The 16325-nt window shown below is 44.8% G+C and overlaps 1 protein-coding gene across 2 annotated transcripts; it reads left to right on the top strand.

Moving 5' to 3' along the window:
* The first annotated feature begins 77 nt into the window (after positions 1 to 77).
* On the top strand, positions 78 to 15734 carry KARS1 (lysyl-tRNA synthetase 1). Of its 2 annotated transcripts, XM_035024745.1 has the most exons (15): positions 98 to 201; positions 3557 to 3736; positions 5359 to 5518; positions 6486 to 6651; positions 8750 to 8843; positions 9413 to 9599; positions 9686 to 9811; positions 10907 to 11026; positions 12002 to 12164; positions 12273 to 12446; positions 12602 to 12687; positions 13017 to 13102; positions 13932 to 14058; positions 14778 to 14921; positions 15448 to 15734. In XM_035024745.1, the coding sequence occupies exons 2-15, from the start codon at positions 3591 to 3593 to the stop codon at positions 15544 to 15546; spliced, it is 1878 nt and encodes a 625-aa protein (XP_034880636.1). In that variant the 5' UTR covers positions 98 to 201; positions 3557 to 3590; the 3' UTR covers positions 15547 to 15734. The 2 variants fall into 2 exon arrangements, with proteins under 2 accessions (XP_034880637.1, XP_034880636.1); XM_035024746.1 differs by lacking the exon at positions 3557 to 3736 and having other exon boundaries at positions 78 to 201.
* The last annotated feature ends 591 nt before the right edge of the window (positions 15735 to 16325 follow it).

Genomic DNA, 16325 nt, shown 5'->3' on the forward strand with positions numbered 1-16325 from the left:
GAAGCCCCGCCCTGCGCCTGCGCAGCAGTAGCGCGCGAAGAGCGCCCGCCCCTTCCTCTCGGAAGAGGCGGAGCTTCCGGCCGTGACCTGGAAAGTACTAAGCGACCCTCGTCCCTTTTAGGTCGGGCCTTCGGGAAAGATGGCTGCGGTGCACGGGGCTGAGGTCAAAGTGGACGGCAGCGAGCCAAAACTGAGCAAAAAGTAAGTGTCGCCGCAAGTTATTAAGGTCTTTGTGGCCGGACAGGCCAGGCTAGGAAGCGCGTCGAGGCTCCGGCCGAGGCGGCTTTGCCTGGAGCCTTCCTGCCGGTTCTCGTGGGTACAGCCACGCCGGGACGTAACCGCTACGCCCCGAAACTACATCCCCCAGGTTGCCTCGGGTCCCGGCTCTGGCGGAGTCCTGTGGTCGTATTCCTGGAGAAAGGAGAATTGACTAGAGGAAAGCGAAGCTTACTCCTTTCCTTCCCTCCCTCTGAAAAAATGCGTTCTTTCCTTATTGAGCCACGCCTCGCTACCCTTTGGAGAAATGTTACATACCCGAGCTTTTCGGAAAGGCCTTCAAATTTTCCTCGGCCTCACCCCGGCTATTCTGAATCTTACGTATTAGATGGATCCTTTCTAAAACTATTGTGCACCTATCTGTATGGGTTATTTAAAGGATCTGTGAGTATTGAGTGAATGACCGAAGTCTAACAGTAGAGTCTGTCTGTTTCAGCCGTTACACTAAAGCTGCGCTTTAGAGCACTGCTGGATAGATCTTTGTTAACCGGCCCAAATCCTTGGAGTGTGAAGATAAATATAAGTATATCAAGATTAGCCTTCCGTTAATTGGTTATGTCCTGTATTCCTGGGCATATATAATATATTCCCTCTCAACTAGGGTTCTCCAGTTGCAGCACAGAACACAGGCAATGATTTGTTTTCTCAGTACTCCCAAGGATAGCGCGTAACTAGTGCCATTCCGGATGCCTAGGAGAAAAGTTAATTCATTACAAATAATGGCTGCCTCGGTGCACTGGGGCTCAGTTCTTTTGCTGAACCCGGATAGAATAGACACTTAACCAGTAAAAATTGATTTTCCTTTGTGTCCCTGGATTTATGCTTCAAATATTCTTTAAAAAATGAGAAAGGAAACGTCTGAGTTGGTGTTTGATAGCACCCACTATGTTGTCCTTCGGAGAGTATCTGATGCATCTCTGTGTTTAGACTCTAGTCTTGGACTTATGCCTTTGGGAAAATCGCTTAGACTTTGATCTGTTACATCAGTATAGTTGACCCTTGAGTAACTCAGAGGTTAGGGGCACCATCCCCCATATAATGGAAAGTTCAAGTGTAACTTTGGACTCCCCCAAAACTGAATAACCAACTGTTGACTGGAAGCTTATCAATACCATAAACAGTTGATTAACATGTATTTTGTATGTTACATATATACTGTATTCTTACAGTAAAGCAACAAAAAAAATTTTTTTTAAAGATTTTATTTATTTATTTGACAGAGAGAGACACAGCGAGAGAGGGAACACAAGCAGGGGGAGTGGGAGAGGGAGAAGCAGGCTCCCCGCAGAGCAGAGAGCCCGATGTGGGGCTCGATCCTAGGACCCTGGGATCATGATCTGAGCTGAAGGCAGTCGCTTAACCACCTGAGCCACCCAGGCGCCCAAGCAACAAAAATTTTTAAGAGAATCATAAGATGGGGCACCTGGGTGGCCCAGTTGTTAAGTGTCTGCCTTCAGTTCAGGTCAAGGTCTCAGGGTCCTGGGATTGAGCCCCAGATCGGGCTCCCTGCTCCAAGGGGAGTCTGCTGCTCCCTCTCCCACTTCCCCTGCTTGTGTTCCCTCTCTCGCTGTGTCTCTCTCTGTCAAATAAATAAATAAAATCTTTTTTAAAAAAAATCATAAGAGAAAATGCATTTACAGTGCTATACTGTATTTATTCCCCCACAAAATCTGCATATAAATGGATCCTGCACAGTTAAAACCCATGTTGTTTAAAGGTCAACTGTAATTGAATTTAAGGTTTTTAAGTCATAAATGCCTCCTTGCTTAGGAGGAATTTGGCTAATTCCTTTCTACTGACTTCCTCTAGATTAATTACAGCTACCACTTTTTAAAAGCAGGTTTTATGTGTCAGACACTATGCTAGAACTATATAAACTTTCTAATCTCAAGAATAACCTGGCAAAGAAGGGGCGCCTGGGTGGCTCAGTTGGTTAAGCGACTGCCTTCGGCTCAGGTCATGATCCTGGAGTCCCGGGATCGAGTCCCACATCGGGCTCCCTGCTCAGCAGGGGGTCTGCTTCTCCCTCTGACCCTCTTCCCTCTCATGCTCTCTGTCTCTCATTCTCTCTCTTGCAAATAAATAAAATCTTAAAAAAAAAAAAAAAAGAATAACCTGGCAAGGAAAGTATTAATGTCCATTTTTCAAATTAATAAACAGGCTCTGAGTGACTAAACACACATTGCTAAAGTGTGCATACCTAAAATGTGGTCTGTCACTGATTCAGGCTCTGGAGCAGAGATCTAAAACCAAGTCCAGGACGCCTGGGTGGCTCAGTTGGTTAAGCGACTGCCTTCAGCTCAGGTCATGATCCCAGGGTCCTGGGATCGAGTCCCGCATTGGGTTCCCTGCTCTGTGGGGAGCCTGCTTCTCCCTCTCCCACTCCCCCTGCTTGTGTTCCCTCTCTCGCTGTGTCTCTCTCTGTCAAATAAATAAATAAAATCTTTTTAAAAATAAAATAAAATAAAAATAAAACCAAGTCCAGAACTCCACAGCCCATGCTCTTTATACTGCCTGCACCTTACCTCCTCACATTGTCTTTAAAAAATATGCTGTTGATGTATATTCCTCTAGTGACCAAGGGGCTAAAATAATTTTTTTTAATGATTAACATTTCCTTCTGTATCTTAATTCTTCTTGGGACTTCCTCAGTCTGCATCTTTAGTGAGCACCGTGTTATGCCAGTTATTTTCAACAAGTTTAAAAACAGATGGGCTGCCTGCCAAGTGACTCATTCCCAAATGAAAGGTCACATTAATGTAGTCCAGGATCCTTCCTCAAATTCTACTTTCCTCTTTGTTCCTAGAGCTCAAACAAATCTTATCTTTGACTCAGGTGCTTTTGTGTGGCTTGCTTTTAGCTTCATCTAGGGTTTGCAATTGACAGTGATATTTCATATGCTTCCCATTGCCATCTTTGTGGCCAGGTATTTAATCTCCAAGAGAGAAGCCACAGGTCAGGGGCTTCAGAAACACTGCTTCTGGTCCTGTCTCCCTATTTTCTGGATCGTTGTGATCATTTCTACCTATAAACTGTTGATTGCCTTGCTCTTGAGTTTTGACCCAGATATGTACCTTTTTTACCATAGCAAGGACAGAACATTGTCAGAGTTGCAGTATAGTGAGTGTTACAGGGTTGTTGTCAGTTAAGAGGGTCTTCGGCGGAACACTTAAAGGTTGTGCAACCTCCCCCTGCCCCACACCCATAAGAGTAGGAGTGCTGGTTGGGTGTATATATACTGTTTTGTCCCATCTGACACCACATCTCTGTTTCCTGTTAGGTGGTGGTAATCTTTAGTTCCGGGGTGTTCTGCCATGTTGACGCAAGCTGCTGTAAGGCTTGTTAGGGGGTCCCTGCGCCAAACCTCCTGGGCACAGTGGGGGCAGAGGGAGCTGCGACTGTATCAACTTGCTCCTTTCACAGCGCTTCACAAGGACAAGCCACTTTCTGATAAAAGAAGGTTGGTGCCCTTACCTTCGTTGTTGCTATGGGAGCAAAAATCCTTCCCTTACTTAGGTCCTTACCCATTAAGCCTCTGGCTAAGTCTTTGGACTTGTTGCTAAGGAAACAGAGCTCCACTATGAAAACCAATAGTTGTTTCTCATTTTTTTTTAATAAATTCAGATTCTCACTGTAGATCCTTGAGGTTACTTGTACATCTTATACTAGAACAGTGTTGAGAACAAACGTTATTTTCCCTTTCTTGTCTTTCTGGACTTGGTTTGCTCATGAGGTTAATTTGGTTTCTAGTCTTTGTTCTATCTCTAGGACCTTTTTGGATTTTTCCTTAGGATTAATTTGATTTAAAGAACAACACCTAGTTGAATGGAAAAAAACAGGTTTTTTTATGTTAATGCTAGGAAAAAACAAATGGGCTCCAGTGCCTACTGACTGAGTTACATACAGCACAATAGGCCTATCATACAGTTCTGGAATGTTTGTCTTCACAACTGTTACAAGACAGATTACATCCAGAGACACCTACTTTGAAGCCCTCAGAGTCAGTCTTCTTACTTAAAAATGATTATTTCAAATCATCAGTTAATTTTTTTTAATTGACTTACTCTAAATTCATACTGAAAATTAAGAATTTGCCCAAAAGCCAGATAATATGCAAGCATGACTTGGTATCATTTGCCATGGTTTTTATTAAGAATACTTGATAAAACATTGGTGGTTTGATTGAATGATCAATTCTATTTGAATACTGAGGATATCCTCTATGCAAATCTGTTTGGTTTCTGGGTTCAGATACCAAGATTTCAGATCAGAGTGTAGGTAGTGAGGGACCAGAAATGTATCCAAATCTAAGATTTCTGTCCTGGGTGCAGAGAATGAAGTGTTTAAGATAGGGAAAGATACCTAGGATAGCTCACATTTGCGTGTTTACTAAATGCTAAGGGCAGGGTCATCTCGGTCCTCATAGTATTTGGGGAGGGGAGTGTCTTCTGTTATTTCCATTTATAGATGGGGAGAAGTCACTCATCCAATGTCTTACAATTGCTAGACAGCTGTGTCAGAATTTAGTCCCAGGCAGTCTGACTCTAAAGATGTTATATTATGCCCTACTCTATGCTGGTTTATACACTGTTCTGCCCAGTTTGTTGTCAAAGTCAAGCTCCAGTAGGCAGACCAATACTGAGGGCCATTGTCAATGTATTGACCAATGCTGAGGGAAAGATTGTCAGTGATGTGTCTCCTTGAACTCTTAAGAGCCACCTCTTCCCCACCCTGTCCTACCCCAAACTAACCCTTGGAGAGCTGTAGAGAGGTATGGCAGACAGAGCTGGAGATGTTGCCTGTTTTGGTTTTTCTTTGTCCTGGGGTATCTTGATTTAGTTGGGATCTCACACTGGAAAGCCAAGGCTGAGAAAGATTTTTTACATATTTATCCTAAGCTTACTTTTCCTTTGTCTTAATTCACCTGTAGAGTTGACTAAGAGACTAGAAGTAGGGGTGTAGAACCAGGCAAGAGCATTTCCCCCCAGGCTGTTCATATTTTTGATAAGTGGTTGTGGGGCAGAACATAGCAGAATACTATTCAGGCAACTGTCACATTGAACATTTGCATCTTCCCAACAGTGAGCTAAAGAGACGCCTGAAAGCCGAGAAGAAAATAGCAGAGAAGGAGGCCAAGCAGAAGGAGCTCAGTGAAAAACAGCTAAGCCAGGCCACAGCTGCTGCCACCAGCCACACCACTGACAATGGTGTGGGTGCTGAGGAGGAGAGTCTGGACCCAAATGTGAGTCCCCTGGACCACCACTCTGGCTGGGCATGGGGAAGCTTCTGATGAGGCTTAAGGCCAATTCCTTGGGACCGGTGACTAAGAAGATAAATAGGAACTGGAACACGCCGTCAGCCCTGGGTTGCTCTAAATGGATGGGGGCTGGGGGTAGGCTGCTACTCCATCTGGTGAAAGGCACAGGCCATGAGCATTTTCCTAATCAACTCTCAACAGCCATTTGGGAGAATCCAGGACTTCCAAGTGACTGATTAATCTCCCCTGAAACTAGCTGAGCCTTACAGCAAATCCAGAAAAGGTATCTCCCTAAAGATTGGCTAGGGTTTACCTTGGACCAGAGGTTAGCAAACTGTAGTCTGTTGGCCAGATCCACTTTCCCTTGTCTTTCATCTCATCCCTCCTCCCTGGTTTTGAAAATAAAATAGTATTGGAGCACAGCCATGCCCAGTTGTTTACATAGGTGTAAGGGTGCTTTCACGTAACAGCAGCAGAGTTGAGTGGTTGCATCAGGAAAGGTGTGCTGACCCGCTTTAGAATATTCCCTTTTTACATCCTCCAGGCCCCAGAGGGCAATCTTGGGGGAAAAGTCTGATGTGTAGCCAGAGGTAGGAAAGTAGGAAAAAAGATAAGTAACTCACCATGCAGATGTGTCCACAAAAGTGCTAACCAAGGCCACCTGTATAAATTAAACTTATTTTACGTAGAATTCCAATTTTTCTTTTTACTGAATCTTGCATTTCAGAGTTCTGGCCTTCATTTCCACCTATGAATTTGGCCACCATGCGTAGTTTAAGTGCACATCTCACTCCATATCAAATCCTGGGATTTCAAAGGTGTGGAGGGCCCAGTTAAGGAAACCTCAACGTATTAGAGTCACTCTGGGGCAGAATACAGTACTCTGCTACTTGGGCCAATGGTCTGATCAGGTTCAACTTCTCAAAGGCTTTCCTCCCCCTTCCCCCAATAGCAATACTTCAAGATCCGCAGCCAAGCAATCCACCAGCTGAAGATCAATGGGGAAGACCCGTACCCACACAAGTTCCATGTTGACATCTCGCTCACGCATTTCATCCAAGAATACAGTCACCTGCAGCCTGGGGACCACCTGACTGACATCACCTTGAAGGTGGCAGGTAGGAGGACTCCCTGGCAGTTTGCTGTGCTCCCCCAGCACAGGCCTCTACAGGAGCACAAAGGAAGGTCTGAGCTGGTCTTGCTTTCAAGTAGTCTGTGTCTGAGGCTACTACTTAACAAGGGACAGGGCTGATCGATTTCATTCACACAAAGAGGTAGAACAGCCCTAAAACATGAGATTGTATTCCGGATGAGGTGACACTGCAGAGGAAAGGGCATTCTCTGAGGGGAACTCCTGAGCTGATGCTGCTGCTAGTTCATAGTCCTTTAGGAGGACTTTTACCAGTGGGAGCCATGGCCGCATGCTCCTAAAAATTCCCACCTGTGGCCTAAGGATGTTTTGCACTGAGGCTGTATTTCTAGAACATGGTTATCTTGCAGTTCTAATATCTTACATGGGATCTTTTCCTTTATTTAAAAAAAAAAATCTGGGGCGCCTGGCAGGCTCAGTCCATAGAGCATGCGACTCTTGATCTTGGGGTTGTGAGTTCAAGCCCCACTTTGGGCATAGAGGTTACGCTAAAAAAAAAGTCTTTGGGGTGGCTCAGTCAGTTGATTGTCTGACTCTTAGTTTCGGCTCCGGTCATGATCTCAGGGTCCTGGGATTGAGCCCCCTGCTCGTGCTCCCTCTCTGGCTGTGTCTCTCTCTGTGAAATAAGTAAATAAAATCTTTTTTTAAAAAAAAGCGTCTTGATGTTACTCGTTCTGAGTCCGTCTTCTCAGGTACACAGTGTGCCCTTCAAATATGTATTTTCAAGTCTTCCAGGAAATTTTTCTTGAATATAATTTTTTGTGTGTTCTGTTTCTTGCTTTGGTTTTCTTTTGGGACTCCTTGTATCCATATGTTGGATCTTCCCTTCTTTTCAGTATTTGTCACTTTTTCTCAAACCCTTTTTATCTCTTTCTTTATACTTTGACTTAAATTTTATTCTTCTTCCCCACTTGGTTTCTTTTAAAGCATTATTATATTCACTCGTATTTTTTTCTAGTTTAGTCTTCATTTCTGAAATGATTTTTTACTTTATTTCTGAGTTTTTCATGTGTCACTTCATTTCTTAGTTTTTCAATGATTCTAATTGTGGGGTTTTTTGTTTCATGTCATTTTCTTAATGTCTTTCAGCTCACTATGAAATAGAATTGTTTTTTTTTCTGAGCGTGTCTGTCCTGAGTGCTTTTTTATTTAATAACTGATATTTGACCTCAGTGCTTATATCTTGCTTATTTTTATGTGAAATTAGTTTTCCTGAATGTTAAAAGGAAGCTTAGTTTAGATAGCTTTTCCAGCTTCACTGAGCTCGCTCTTCTATTGCTTTGTTCAGTGTTCAGAAGTAAAGCAGCTTGCTTCCTGAGATTTCCAGGCTCTCTTCCCCTTCCTCACTTTTGTTGGACCTTCTCTTTCCTTTATCTGTGTTTTCCTGGTCTTTTCCAGTTTTGTGGGCCTTGCCCTGGAAGGGAGCCCCGGCTGTTAAATTTAACAGATTCCTGGGGCTACCCTGAGGGGCGTCAGCTCGTTTAGACCTTATGCAGCCCCAGCCCCCTATGCTCACCCATGTGGCAGTGGCACATCCCCTTCTGGGTTTAGCTGCCATCCTCCAGTTAGCTGCCACATTTTCCAGTGACTATCTATGGCCATTTTGGAAATTTCCAGTTCTCAGACCCATCAGATACCTCATTGCTGCCTACAGCTTTTTCCTGTATGGAGGTCTTAGGGTTCTTGTGGTTTACCCCATGGCTTGTATTTGGGGATTCCTGGGCATATCTTCCCACATAATTTTGTTGTAAATTTTATCCATAGCTTTTTGGCCTTGCCTGTCTAGTTGTGCTTTCTATTTTTATGTGAGCATTGAGTTAGATCCAAAAACTATGCTGCCACCGACACAGCCATCTTCCAGGAGTCAGGTCTTCCTGCACATTTTTAACTGATTTAATGAGGAAAAAAACTGGGCTGAACTCTCAGGCTAAAATCAAATTGTTCTGGTCTGTGGTCATAGGACATTGTACCCAGACATAAACAATGCAGAGGGAACTTTTCTCGCACTGATAGCACGAAATGGCTTCTGGTTCTGTTGGTCAGTATTTTTGTTATTCTTTTTCTAGGTAGGATACACGCCAAAAGAGCTTCTGGGGGAAAGCTCATCTTCTATGACCTTAGAGGAGAGGGGGTCAAGTTGCAAGTCATGGCCAATTCCAGGTATGTAGAGATAACCCATTGCAGGCCTTTCTAGATTGGCCCAGAGCAACATGGTTGAGGACAAAGGCCCATGTGCTCTCCCTTTCCTGTTGTATTTAAAGTTAAAAAGTTGGGTAGGGTTGATTAAGGCTGAATAGAGAATAAAAAGGCCATCTGGTCACCTAGAGAATAACAACTGCTCTCGGGTTGTGCAGCAGTTACAGGTGGAGGATAACACTTGAGCAGTTGACAGAAGAATATAAGATTCTTCTCGGGCGCACACTAAGTAGGCACCAGCAGTTTGGTGAGGATTCCAGAGGTCAGTTTTAAAAACTAAACCAGTCGGGGGGTGGGGTCAGTTAAGCATCCAACTGTTGATTTTAGCTCAGGTCATGAGATAGAGCCCTGCATGGGGCTCTGTGCTCAGCACGAGTCTACTTGAAATTCCCTCTCTTCTTCTCCCCGTCCCCCCCCCACTCGTGTGCTCTCTCTCTAAAAATAAGTAAATAATATCTTAAAAAAAAAAAAAAACTAAACCAGTGGTCAGTTTAATTTGGAATATTGTATACCGAAGTACATTTTACTTACAGGAATTACAAATCAGAAGAAGAATTTATTCACATCAATAACAAACTGCGTCGGGGAGACATAATTGGAGTTCAGGGGAATCCTGGGAAAACCAAGAAGGGTGAGCTGAGCATCATTCCCTATGAGATCACACTGCTGTCTCCTTGCTTACATATGTTACCTCATCTCCACTTTGGCCTCAAAGACAAGGTAAGCTCTTGTGGCCTCCTCACTGTGATTTATCGTGGCATTGGATCAGACTTAGCAGTGATTTCTGTCTGTTACTTTTGGTTTAGGAAACACGGTATCGTCAGAGATACTTGGACTTGATCCTGAATGACTTTGTGAGGCAGAAATTTATCATCCGCTCTAAGATCATCACATATATAAGGAGTTTCTTGGATGAGTTGGGATTCCTAGAGGTGAGGGAGAATTCTTACCTGACACGATGAGCTAGCTGCCTTGTTATGTCTGCCTCTGACTATTCTTTCTCTTCCCTTTTCCATGTCCTGTGTCCATATTGTTCATGTTCAATGAAAAGACCCCTTTCTTCCTAGTGTCTTTGTTCCACCTTGTTTTTTTAGTGCCCTGATTAAGAAGGCAGGACCTGAATTCTGAGATAATGGACAAAATATAGGGCCGTCCACACACTAATGATGCCACCATGTTCAGTGTGTTATCAACTCATTTTGCTTTTTTGTAGCATTAAAAAAAAAAATAGGTTTTAATTGTATAAGAAAAGTAAATGCATGTTATTGTAAAACAAATTCAAAGAAACTGAAACAAAACTGAAAGTCTCCTTTCATATCTCCCAACTACCTTCCCCAAATTTGAGTTTGATATGTATCCTCCCACATCACTTGCTGTGCATATATACCTATATACCTGAGTTTGTTGCAGATGAGGTATGTGTGCAAATGTTTTAGAAGGGTTTTATTTTTTGCTTTAAACATAAATGAGGTCACACTATGTATTCTGATGGACCTGATGTTCTCCCCCCCCCAATATATTCTGGAGTCTTTTGCATGTCTATAATAACTAAGTCAAAGGATATAAGCATTCCAACTTACAGTGTTTATTAAAAATTTAATTTATGGGGTGGCTCAGTTAAGCATCTTCCTTTGGCTCAGGTCATGATCCCTAGGTCCTGGGATCGAGTCCCACGTCGGGCTCCCTGCTCAGCGGGGAGCCTGCTTCTCCCTCTCCCTGCTGCTTGTGCTTGCTCTCTCGCTCGCTCTCTCAAATAAATAAAATCTTTGAAAAAAATTTAATTTATAGCTTGTGAAAAATTATGGCACTATATTAATGGTGTTTGGTATTAATAGAAATTCAGATGCTTCTAGAAAATTAGGTCATGTCTACTTTTTTGTCAAGCACCTGCACATGACTATTAGACTTAACTTTCACTTGGGGATATAACAGGCTTAGAACATAGCCATGCAAAACCTGAGTTAGCCCCAAGGCCTCTGTTTTGAGGACCTCTGTCTGAAGATTAAATGTTTCTCCCTGTTGTTTAGATTGAAACTCCCATGATGAACGTCATCCCAGGAGGAGCTGTGGCCAAGCCTTTCATCACCTACCACAATGAGCTGGACATGAATTTATACATGAGAATTGCTCCAGAACTCTACCATAAGGTAATCAGTAAGAGGATGCCCTGTTCCTTAGAGAAGCAGAAGGCTAGAAATCCACTGGCTAGGTAGGTGCAATTAGAAATAAGAGGAACAGTGAGGGTACAACAGCCAGGAGAGTATTCTAATCTGCCAGGCCTGTGAGTGTTACACTCCCAGAAGTTCTCTACAAGATCAGTAGAGCATTGCAGGTCAGAGGGCAAAGAGATTGTCTTTCCTAGGTGTACAGCTCCTCCTAACCTGCTTTGGTTCTCATATTTTAAGTTTATAGTTCTCCTTGGATTAAATCTGATTTTAGTCTTTTATATAAAAGCTTGATCTCTGCCCAGAACTTGATAATAAACATTATAAATGGCCAGAGTAAATACTGAAGCCTGTCACTTAAAATTCTTATAGACAACAGAAACTGTTACAACTAGTTTAAGCACAAGAAGAATGTGTTCAAATGCATAAGGAAGCTCACAATTCTCAGGAGCTGGGAGGACCAGAGATTCAGGCTTGGAGACCACAGGACTAGGAAATGATTCTCAGGCCTGTCTGGGCATTCCCATGGAGAACCTGGATCTTTCCCACTAGGGACAGCTAACATAGCTCATAACCCTGGCTCTAGGCACAGGTCATTGCCATTAGGACTTCTGTAATACATCTTTTTTCAGTAGCTTTCAAAAGTTGCATGGGTGTGTCTGACTGGTGGAGAGCTTGGGTTACATGCCTGCATCCTAACCCCAAGAGAGACTTCTTGGGGAGGCTCACACTCACAAGAGGAAGTACTTTCCCAACAGAGGAGGAGTATTCAGAGGTCCTGAGCAACCAAAATGAATGATGACTGTCCACTACAAAGGTCTAAAGAGACTAGGGTACTCAGCATTTGGGTGGAGACCTCAAAACATGGGTGAGCTATGAAAACTAAATTAACTTTTGTAGACAAACTTTCCAGAGACATTAAAATTAGCTGCCATGACCTTGGCCATGTGTTACTAGATACTGGTGGTTGGTGGCATTGACCGGGTTTATGAAATTGGACGCCAGTTCCGGAATGAAGGAATTGATTTGACTCACAATCCTGAGTTCACCACCTGTGAATTCTACATGGCCTATGCAGATTATCATGATCTCATGGAAATCACAGAGAAGATGATTTCAGGTGACCTCTCCTGTTTCCTTTGTCTTTCACACATGTCTGAAGGGCTGATTTGCTGCTTTCAGGAGGACTACTTGTGGGTCCTCTTTAAACGACAGATTTCTTTCCCAGGGATGGTGAAGCACATTACAGGCAGTTACAAGGTCACCTACCATCCAGACGGCCCAGAGGGCGAAGCCTGTGAGATTGACTTCACCCCCCCTTTCCGGAGAATCAGCATGGTAGAAGCGCTTGAAACGGCCTTGGGGGTGAAGCTGCCAGAAACCAGGCTCTTTGAAACTGAAGGTAAAGTGATGCACGCCTCCACAGAACGGCCCTCCTTCCTGTTCGGCCCTGAATTAGATGAGGTCAGGGCTAGAATTTCCCACACTATTCTTTTTTATATACTTTATTGGGGTAGTATAATGTCATCTGTCCTAACTTGCACGTTTATATTACAGAAACTCGCAAAATTCTTGATGACATCTGTGTGGCAAGAGCTGTTGAATGCCCTCCACCTCGGACCACAGCCAGGCTCCTTGATAAGGTGACCGACCATGCTCTTCAAGTACTTGCCCTCATCCCGTGGTAACCAGCCCCCTGCTCCCTATGAAGGTGAACTCCACTGTGCATCACTAACTTCTACAGCCTCTTAGGAGCCCTCAGGAGAGAGAAAAGAGAATTAACAAGTTTTGAACTCTTGGTACTAACTCTGCCCAGTAGCTGTGTAATCTGAGTTAAACCTGACCAGCCATGGAGAGGCTTAGGATAAATCCCAGTAGCAGCAGGTAGTGGGTAGGAGTCCTCCACCAAGACTGGGACAGTCAAAATGCCATTCAGAAAGGATCTCTAGCTCTGCTTTCCTTTTTCCTTAAGCTTGTCGGGGAGTTCCTAGAAACGACATGCATCAATCCTACATTCATCTGTGATCACCCGCAGATAATGAGCCCTTTGGCTAAATGGTAAGATGAAATAGGGTATTTCAGTTACCTATTACTGTGTAACAGCTTCAGAATTTAGTGGCACAAATCAACAATTCTCAAAAGTTTGTGGGTTCGGGAGCGCCTGGGTGGCTCAGTCGGTTAAGCGACTGCCTTCGGCTCAGGTCATGATCCTGGAGTCCTGGGATCGAGCCCCGCATCGGGCTCCCTGCTCAGCGGGGGGTCTGCTTCTCCCTCTGACCCTCCCCCGTCTCGTGCTCTCTGTCTCTCATTCTCTCTCTCGCAAATAAATTAAAAAAAAAAAAAAGTTTGTGGGTTCATTTGGTAGTCTTTCTGCTATACAAAGTGGTAGCTAGGGTAACTCAAGTGGCTGTAACTGGGAACTCAGGCACCTTGTGTCTTCTCCACATGGGTTCTTGTCCTCCAGAGCTTCTTTATGTAGCCTCTGTCTGGCAGCGTAGCCTGGGCTTCCTTACATAGTGGCCAGGTTCCAGAAGAATAAGCCCCAGGGTGCAAACACCTATCAAGCTTCTGCTGTCCCCATGGCCAAAGCAAGTGCTAATGGGCAGCCCGGAGTCCGCATGACAGGGCACAGAAGGGCAGGAATACAGGAGGTATGGTTCAGTGCACCCATCTTCCACGCAGGTGTGTTGGGAAGATGATTGAAGCTTCCATGTTTCTCACCCTCCTCACCACTGTACCAAATGATTTGGTGCTAGAATGCATCCGGGCCTCAGGTCTCAATTCGCAACACTTAGGAATCAACTGGAATTCAGGAACTCTTGTGTTTGTAGCAGATGTTATTAGTGAACCTGTGTCTTCAGCCTCCCCTTTGGTCTCTTGTCTGCAGGCACCGCTCTAAAGAGGGTCTGACTGAGCGCTTTGAGCTGTTTGTCATGAAGAAGGAAATCTGCAATGCCTATACCGAGCTCAACGACCCTGTGCGGCAGCGGCAGCTGTTTGAAGAACAGGCCAAGGTCAGGAAGGGGGTGGGGGACAGAGGTAGCCGTTCCCTCATGTGCACACTCGCTAGACAGTGTTGGCCTGAACCCTGGTCTCTGTCATTCTCTGCATCTCTTTGTGGCTTCAGCAGAAACGAAGGGGAAAGCCACGGGCTTCACGGGAGGAAGTCACAGTTCAAGATGGAGAACTTGGCTGGTTTGGGCTCTAGAATTTCCACATAGAGGAGCTTAGGCACGATCGTATCGGTGTGGGGAGTGTGATGCTTGCCTTGAAGATACATTTGCCTCACGAGAACATCATTTTTCTTAAATGGTACATATATTAAGATGGCTTTGGGGTGAGAGGCAGATAGATTAATGGAGACAAAGCCCCCACCGGCTGCCCGCACCAGCACTGCCCCAGATGGGTAGTTTCAGGAAATGAGGGAAAGACTCCTGGGAATCCTCAGTCTCCAAAAATCAGTCTCACTGGACTCACAGAGCCTGGGGCAGTTGGAGGTGTTTCCATTTCCCAGAGAAAGTCTCATGTGTTCTGAAGTGGGGCTTACTGCCCCTGACCTGGTCTTTGAAAGAAATAGCTCCATCCTGAAGTTCCTGGGAAACCAATTCCCAAGACGTGCTGGGTGTCCAGAGCATTCCCAGAACGGTTATCCCTGTGAATGTGCTGACGCGCCCACTCAGACCCTGAGAGACCGCGCAGCCTGGAACAGTGTCGCAGTTTGGTTCTCTTGTAGGCCAAGGCTGCTGGCGACGATGAGGCCATGTTCATAGATGAGAACTTCTGCACTGCCCTGGAATACGGGCTGCCCCCCACGGCTGGCTGGGGCATGGGCATCGACCGCGTCACCATGTTTCTCACAGACTCCAATAACATCAAGGTACGTGGCAGCCCTCCATCGCGCACTGCCCCAAGGAGCTCCGCTGTCGGAGGCGGGGTGTGACAGGCCTGGAAAAGAAAGAAGGGAAGGGGCTTTGGGCTGGAAGGAGGAGCGGGCAGAGCAGTTACACACGATTCCACAGGAGGGCAGTCAGGGCATCTGATACGATGGGATTTGGGAGGTTTTCTACCTGATGCAGAAAAAATACTCATCGTTTGCATTTCTTGAGGATCCAAGGAACACACTAAGTCCTCTGCGTGCGTTTTCTCATGTAACTTAGAGTCAGCCCTGTGAGGCATAGACACTGTTGTTATTCCCATTGTTATAGATAGGGAAGTCCTACTGTCAGAGAAGCTCTGTGTTCACTCATTCTTTTCCATCCTCTATAATTGAGAGGGACTGAGTTGAAGTAAAAACCCAGATCTCTGGATTTGGGTGGCAACAATAACCGGAAGCAAAAGGAATGGGTGGATAGCTGTGGAAAAGAGCGTGCTTCTTACTTCAAAGTGCATTTTCTCTCCTGTAGGAAGTACTTCTGTTTCCTGCCATGAAACCTGAAGACAAGAAAGAGAGCGGAGCCCCCGCTGATACCTTAGAAAGCACAACAGCTGGCACTTCAGTCTAGAAAAACCATCGTTGCAAGTCGTGTAACTCAGGCCTCTCTGCATTTCTGCACAAGTTCAAGGACTGCAGAGGAATTCTTGTGTGTTGCTTTCCATTTGATGATCATGGTTCAGTTCAGGCACCAGAAGAGAGAAGAGGAATTAAAAATTCCTTTTTACTTCTTATTCCCAAGTAAACCGTTTGTCTCTACTTGCGTCTCATGACTGTGTTTACCATGGAACATCAACTTTTACTCAGACAGCTGGCCTAGTGGATGTTTAGGATTATACCACTTTATTCATTCACCAAATTTATATTAATGTCTGCTCTGTGTCAGGTATTGTGCTGGGGGGTTGGGGAGAGCAGTGAACAAAAGCCAAGTCCCTGCTTTTGTGGAACTTGTATTTGTTTAGGGGTCGAGGGCAACCAGACAAGAAACAACTAAATGTATATTTCTGGTACATACTAAGAAAAAAAGGGGGGGTGAGGGGACAGTGCTATTTTAAATATGTGATCAGGGAAAACTTTTAGGTGACATTTAAGTAGAGATCTGGAGACATCTGGGGAAGGAAGGGTGATCCAGACTAGAGGACTGCGTTTTTCTTAAAAGATTTTATTTTTAAGTAATCTCTACACCCTATGTGAGACTCAAACCCACAGCCCCAAGAACAAGAGCTGCGCACTTTACCAACTGAGCCGGCCAGGCGCTCTGAGGACTGCATTTTCGAGGAATAGCAAAGCGTCTGGTATGGCTGGAGAAGAGTAAGCAAAGTCCCTGAGGGGCCAGATCACACAGGCCCC

The sequence above is a fragment of the Mirounga leonina genome, unplaced genomic scaffold (assembly GCF_011800145.1).
Source record: "Mirounga leonina isolate KUSES-001 unplaced genomic scaffold, KU_Mleo_1.0 Mir_180, whole genome shotgun sequence".
Lineage (NCBI taxonomy): Eukaryota > Metazoa > Chordata > Mammalia > Carnivora > Phocidae > Mirounga > Mirounga leonina.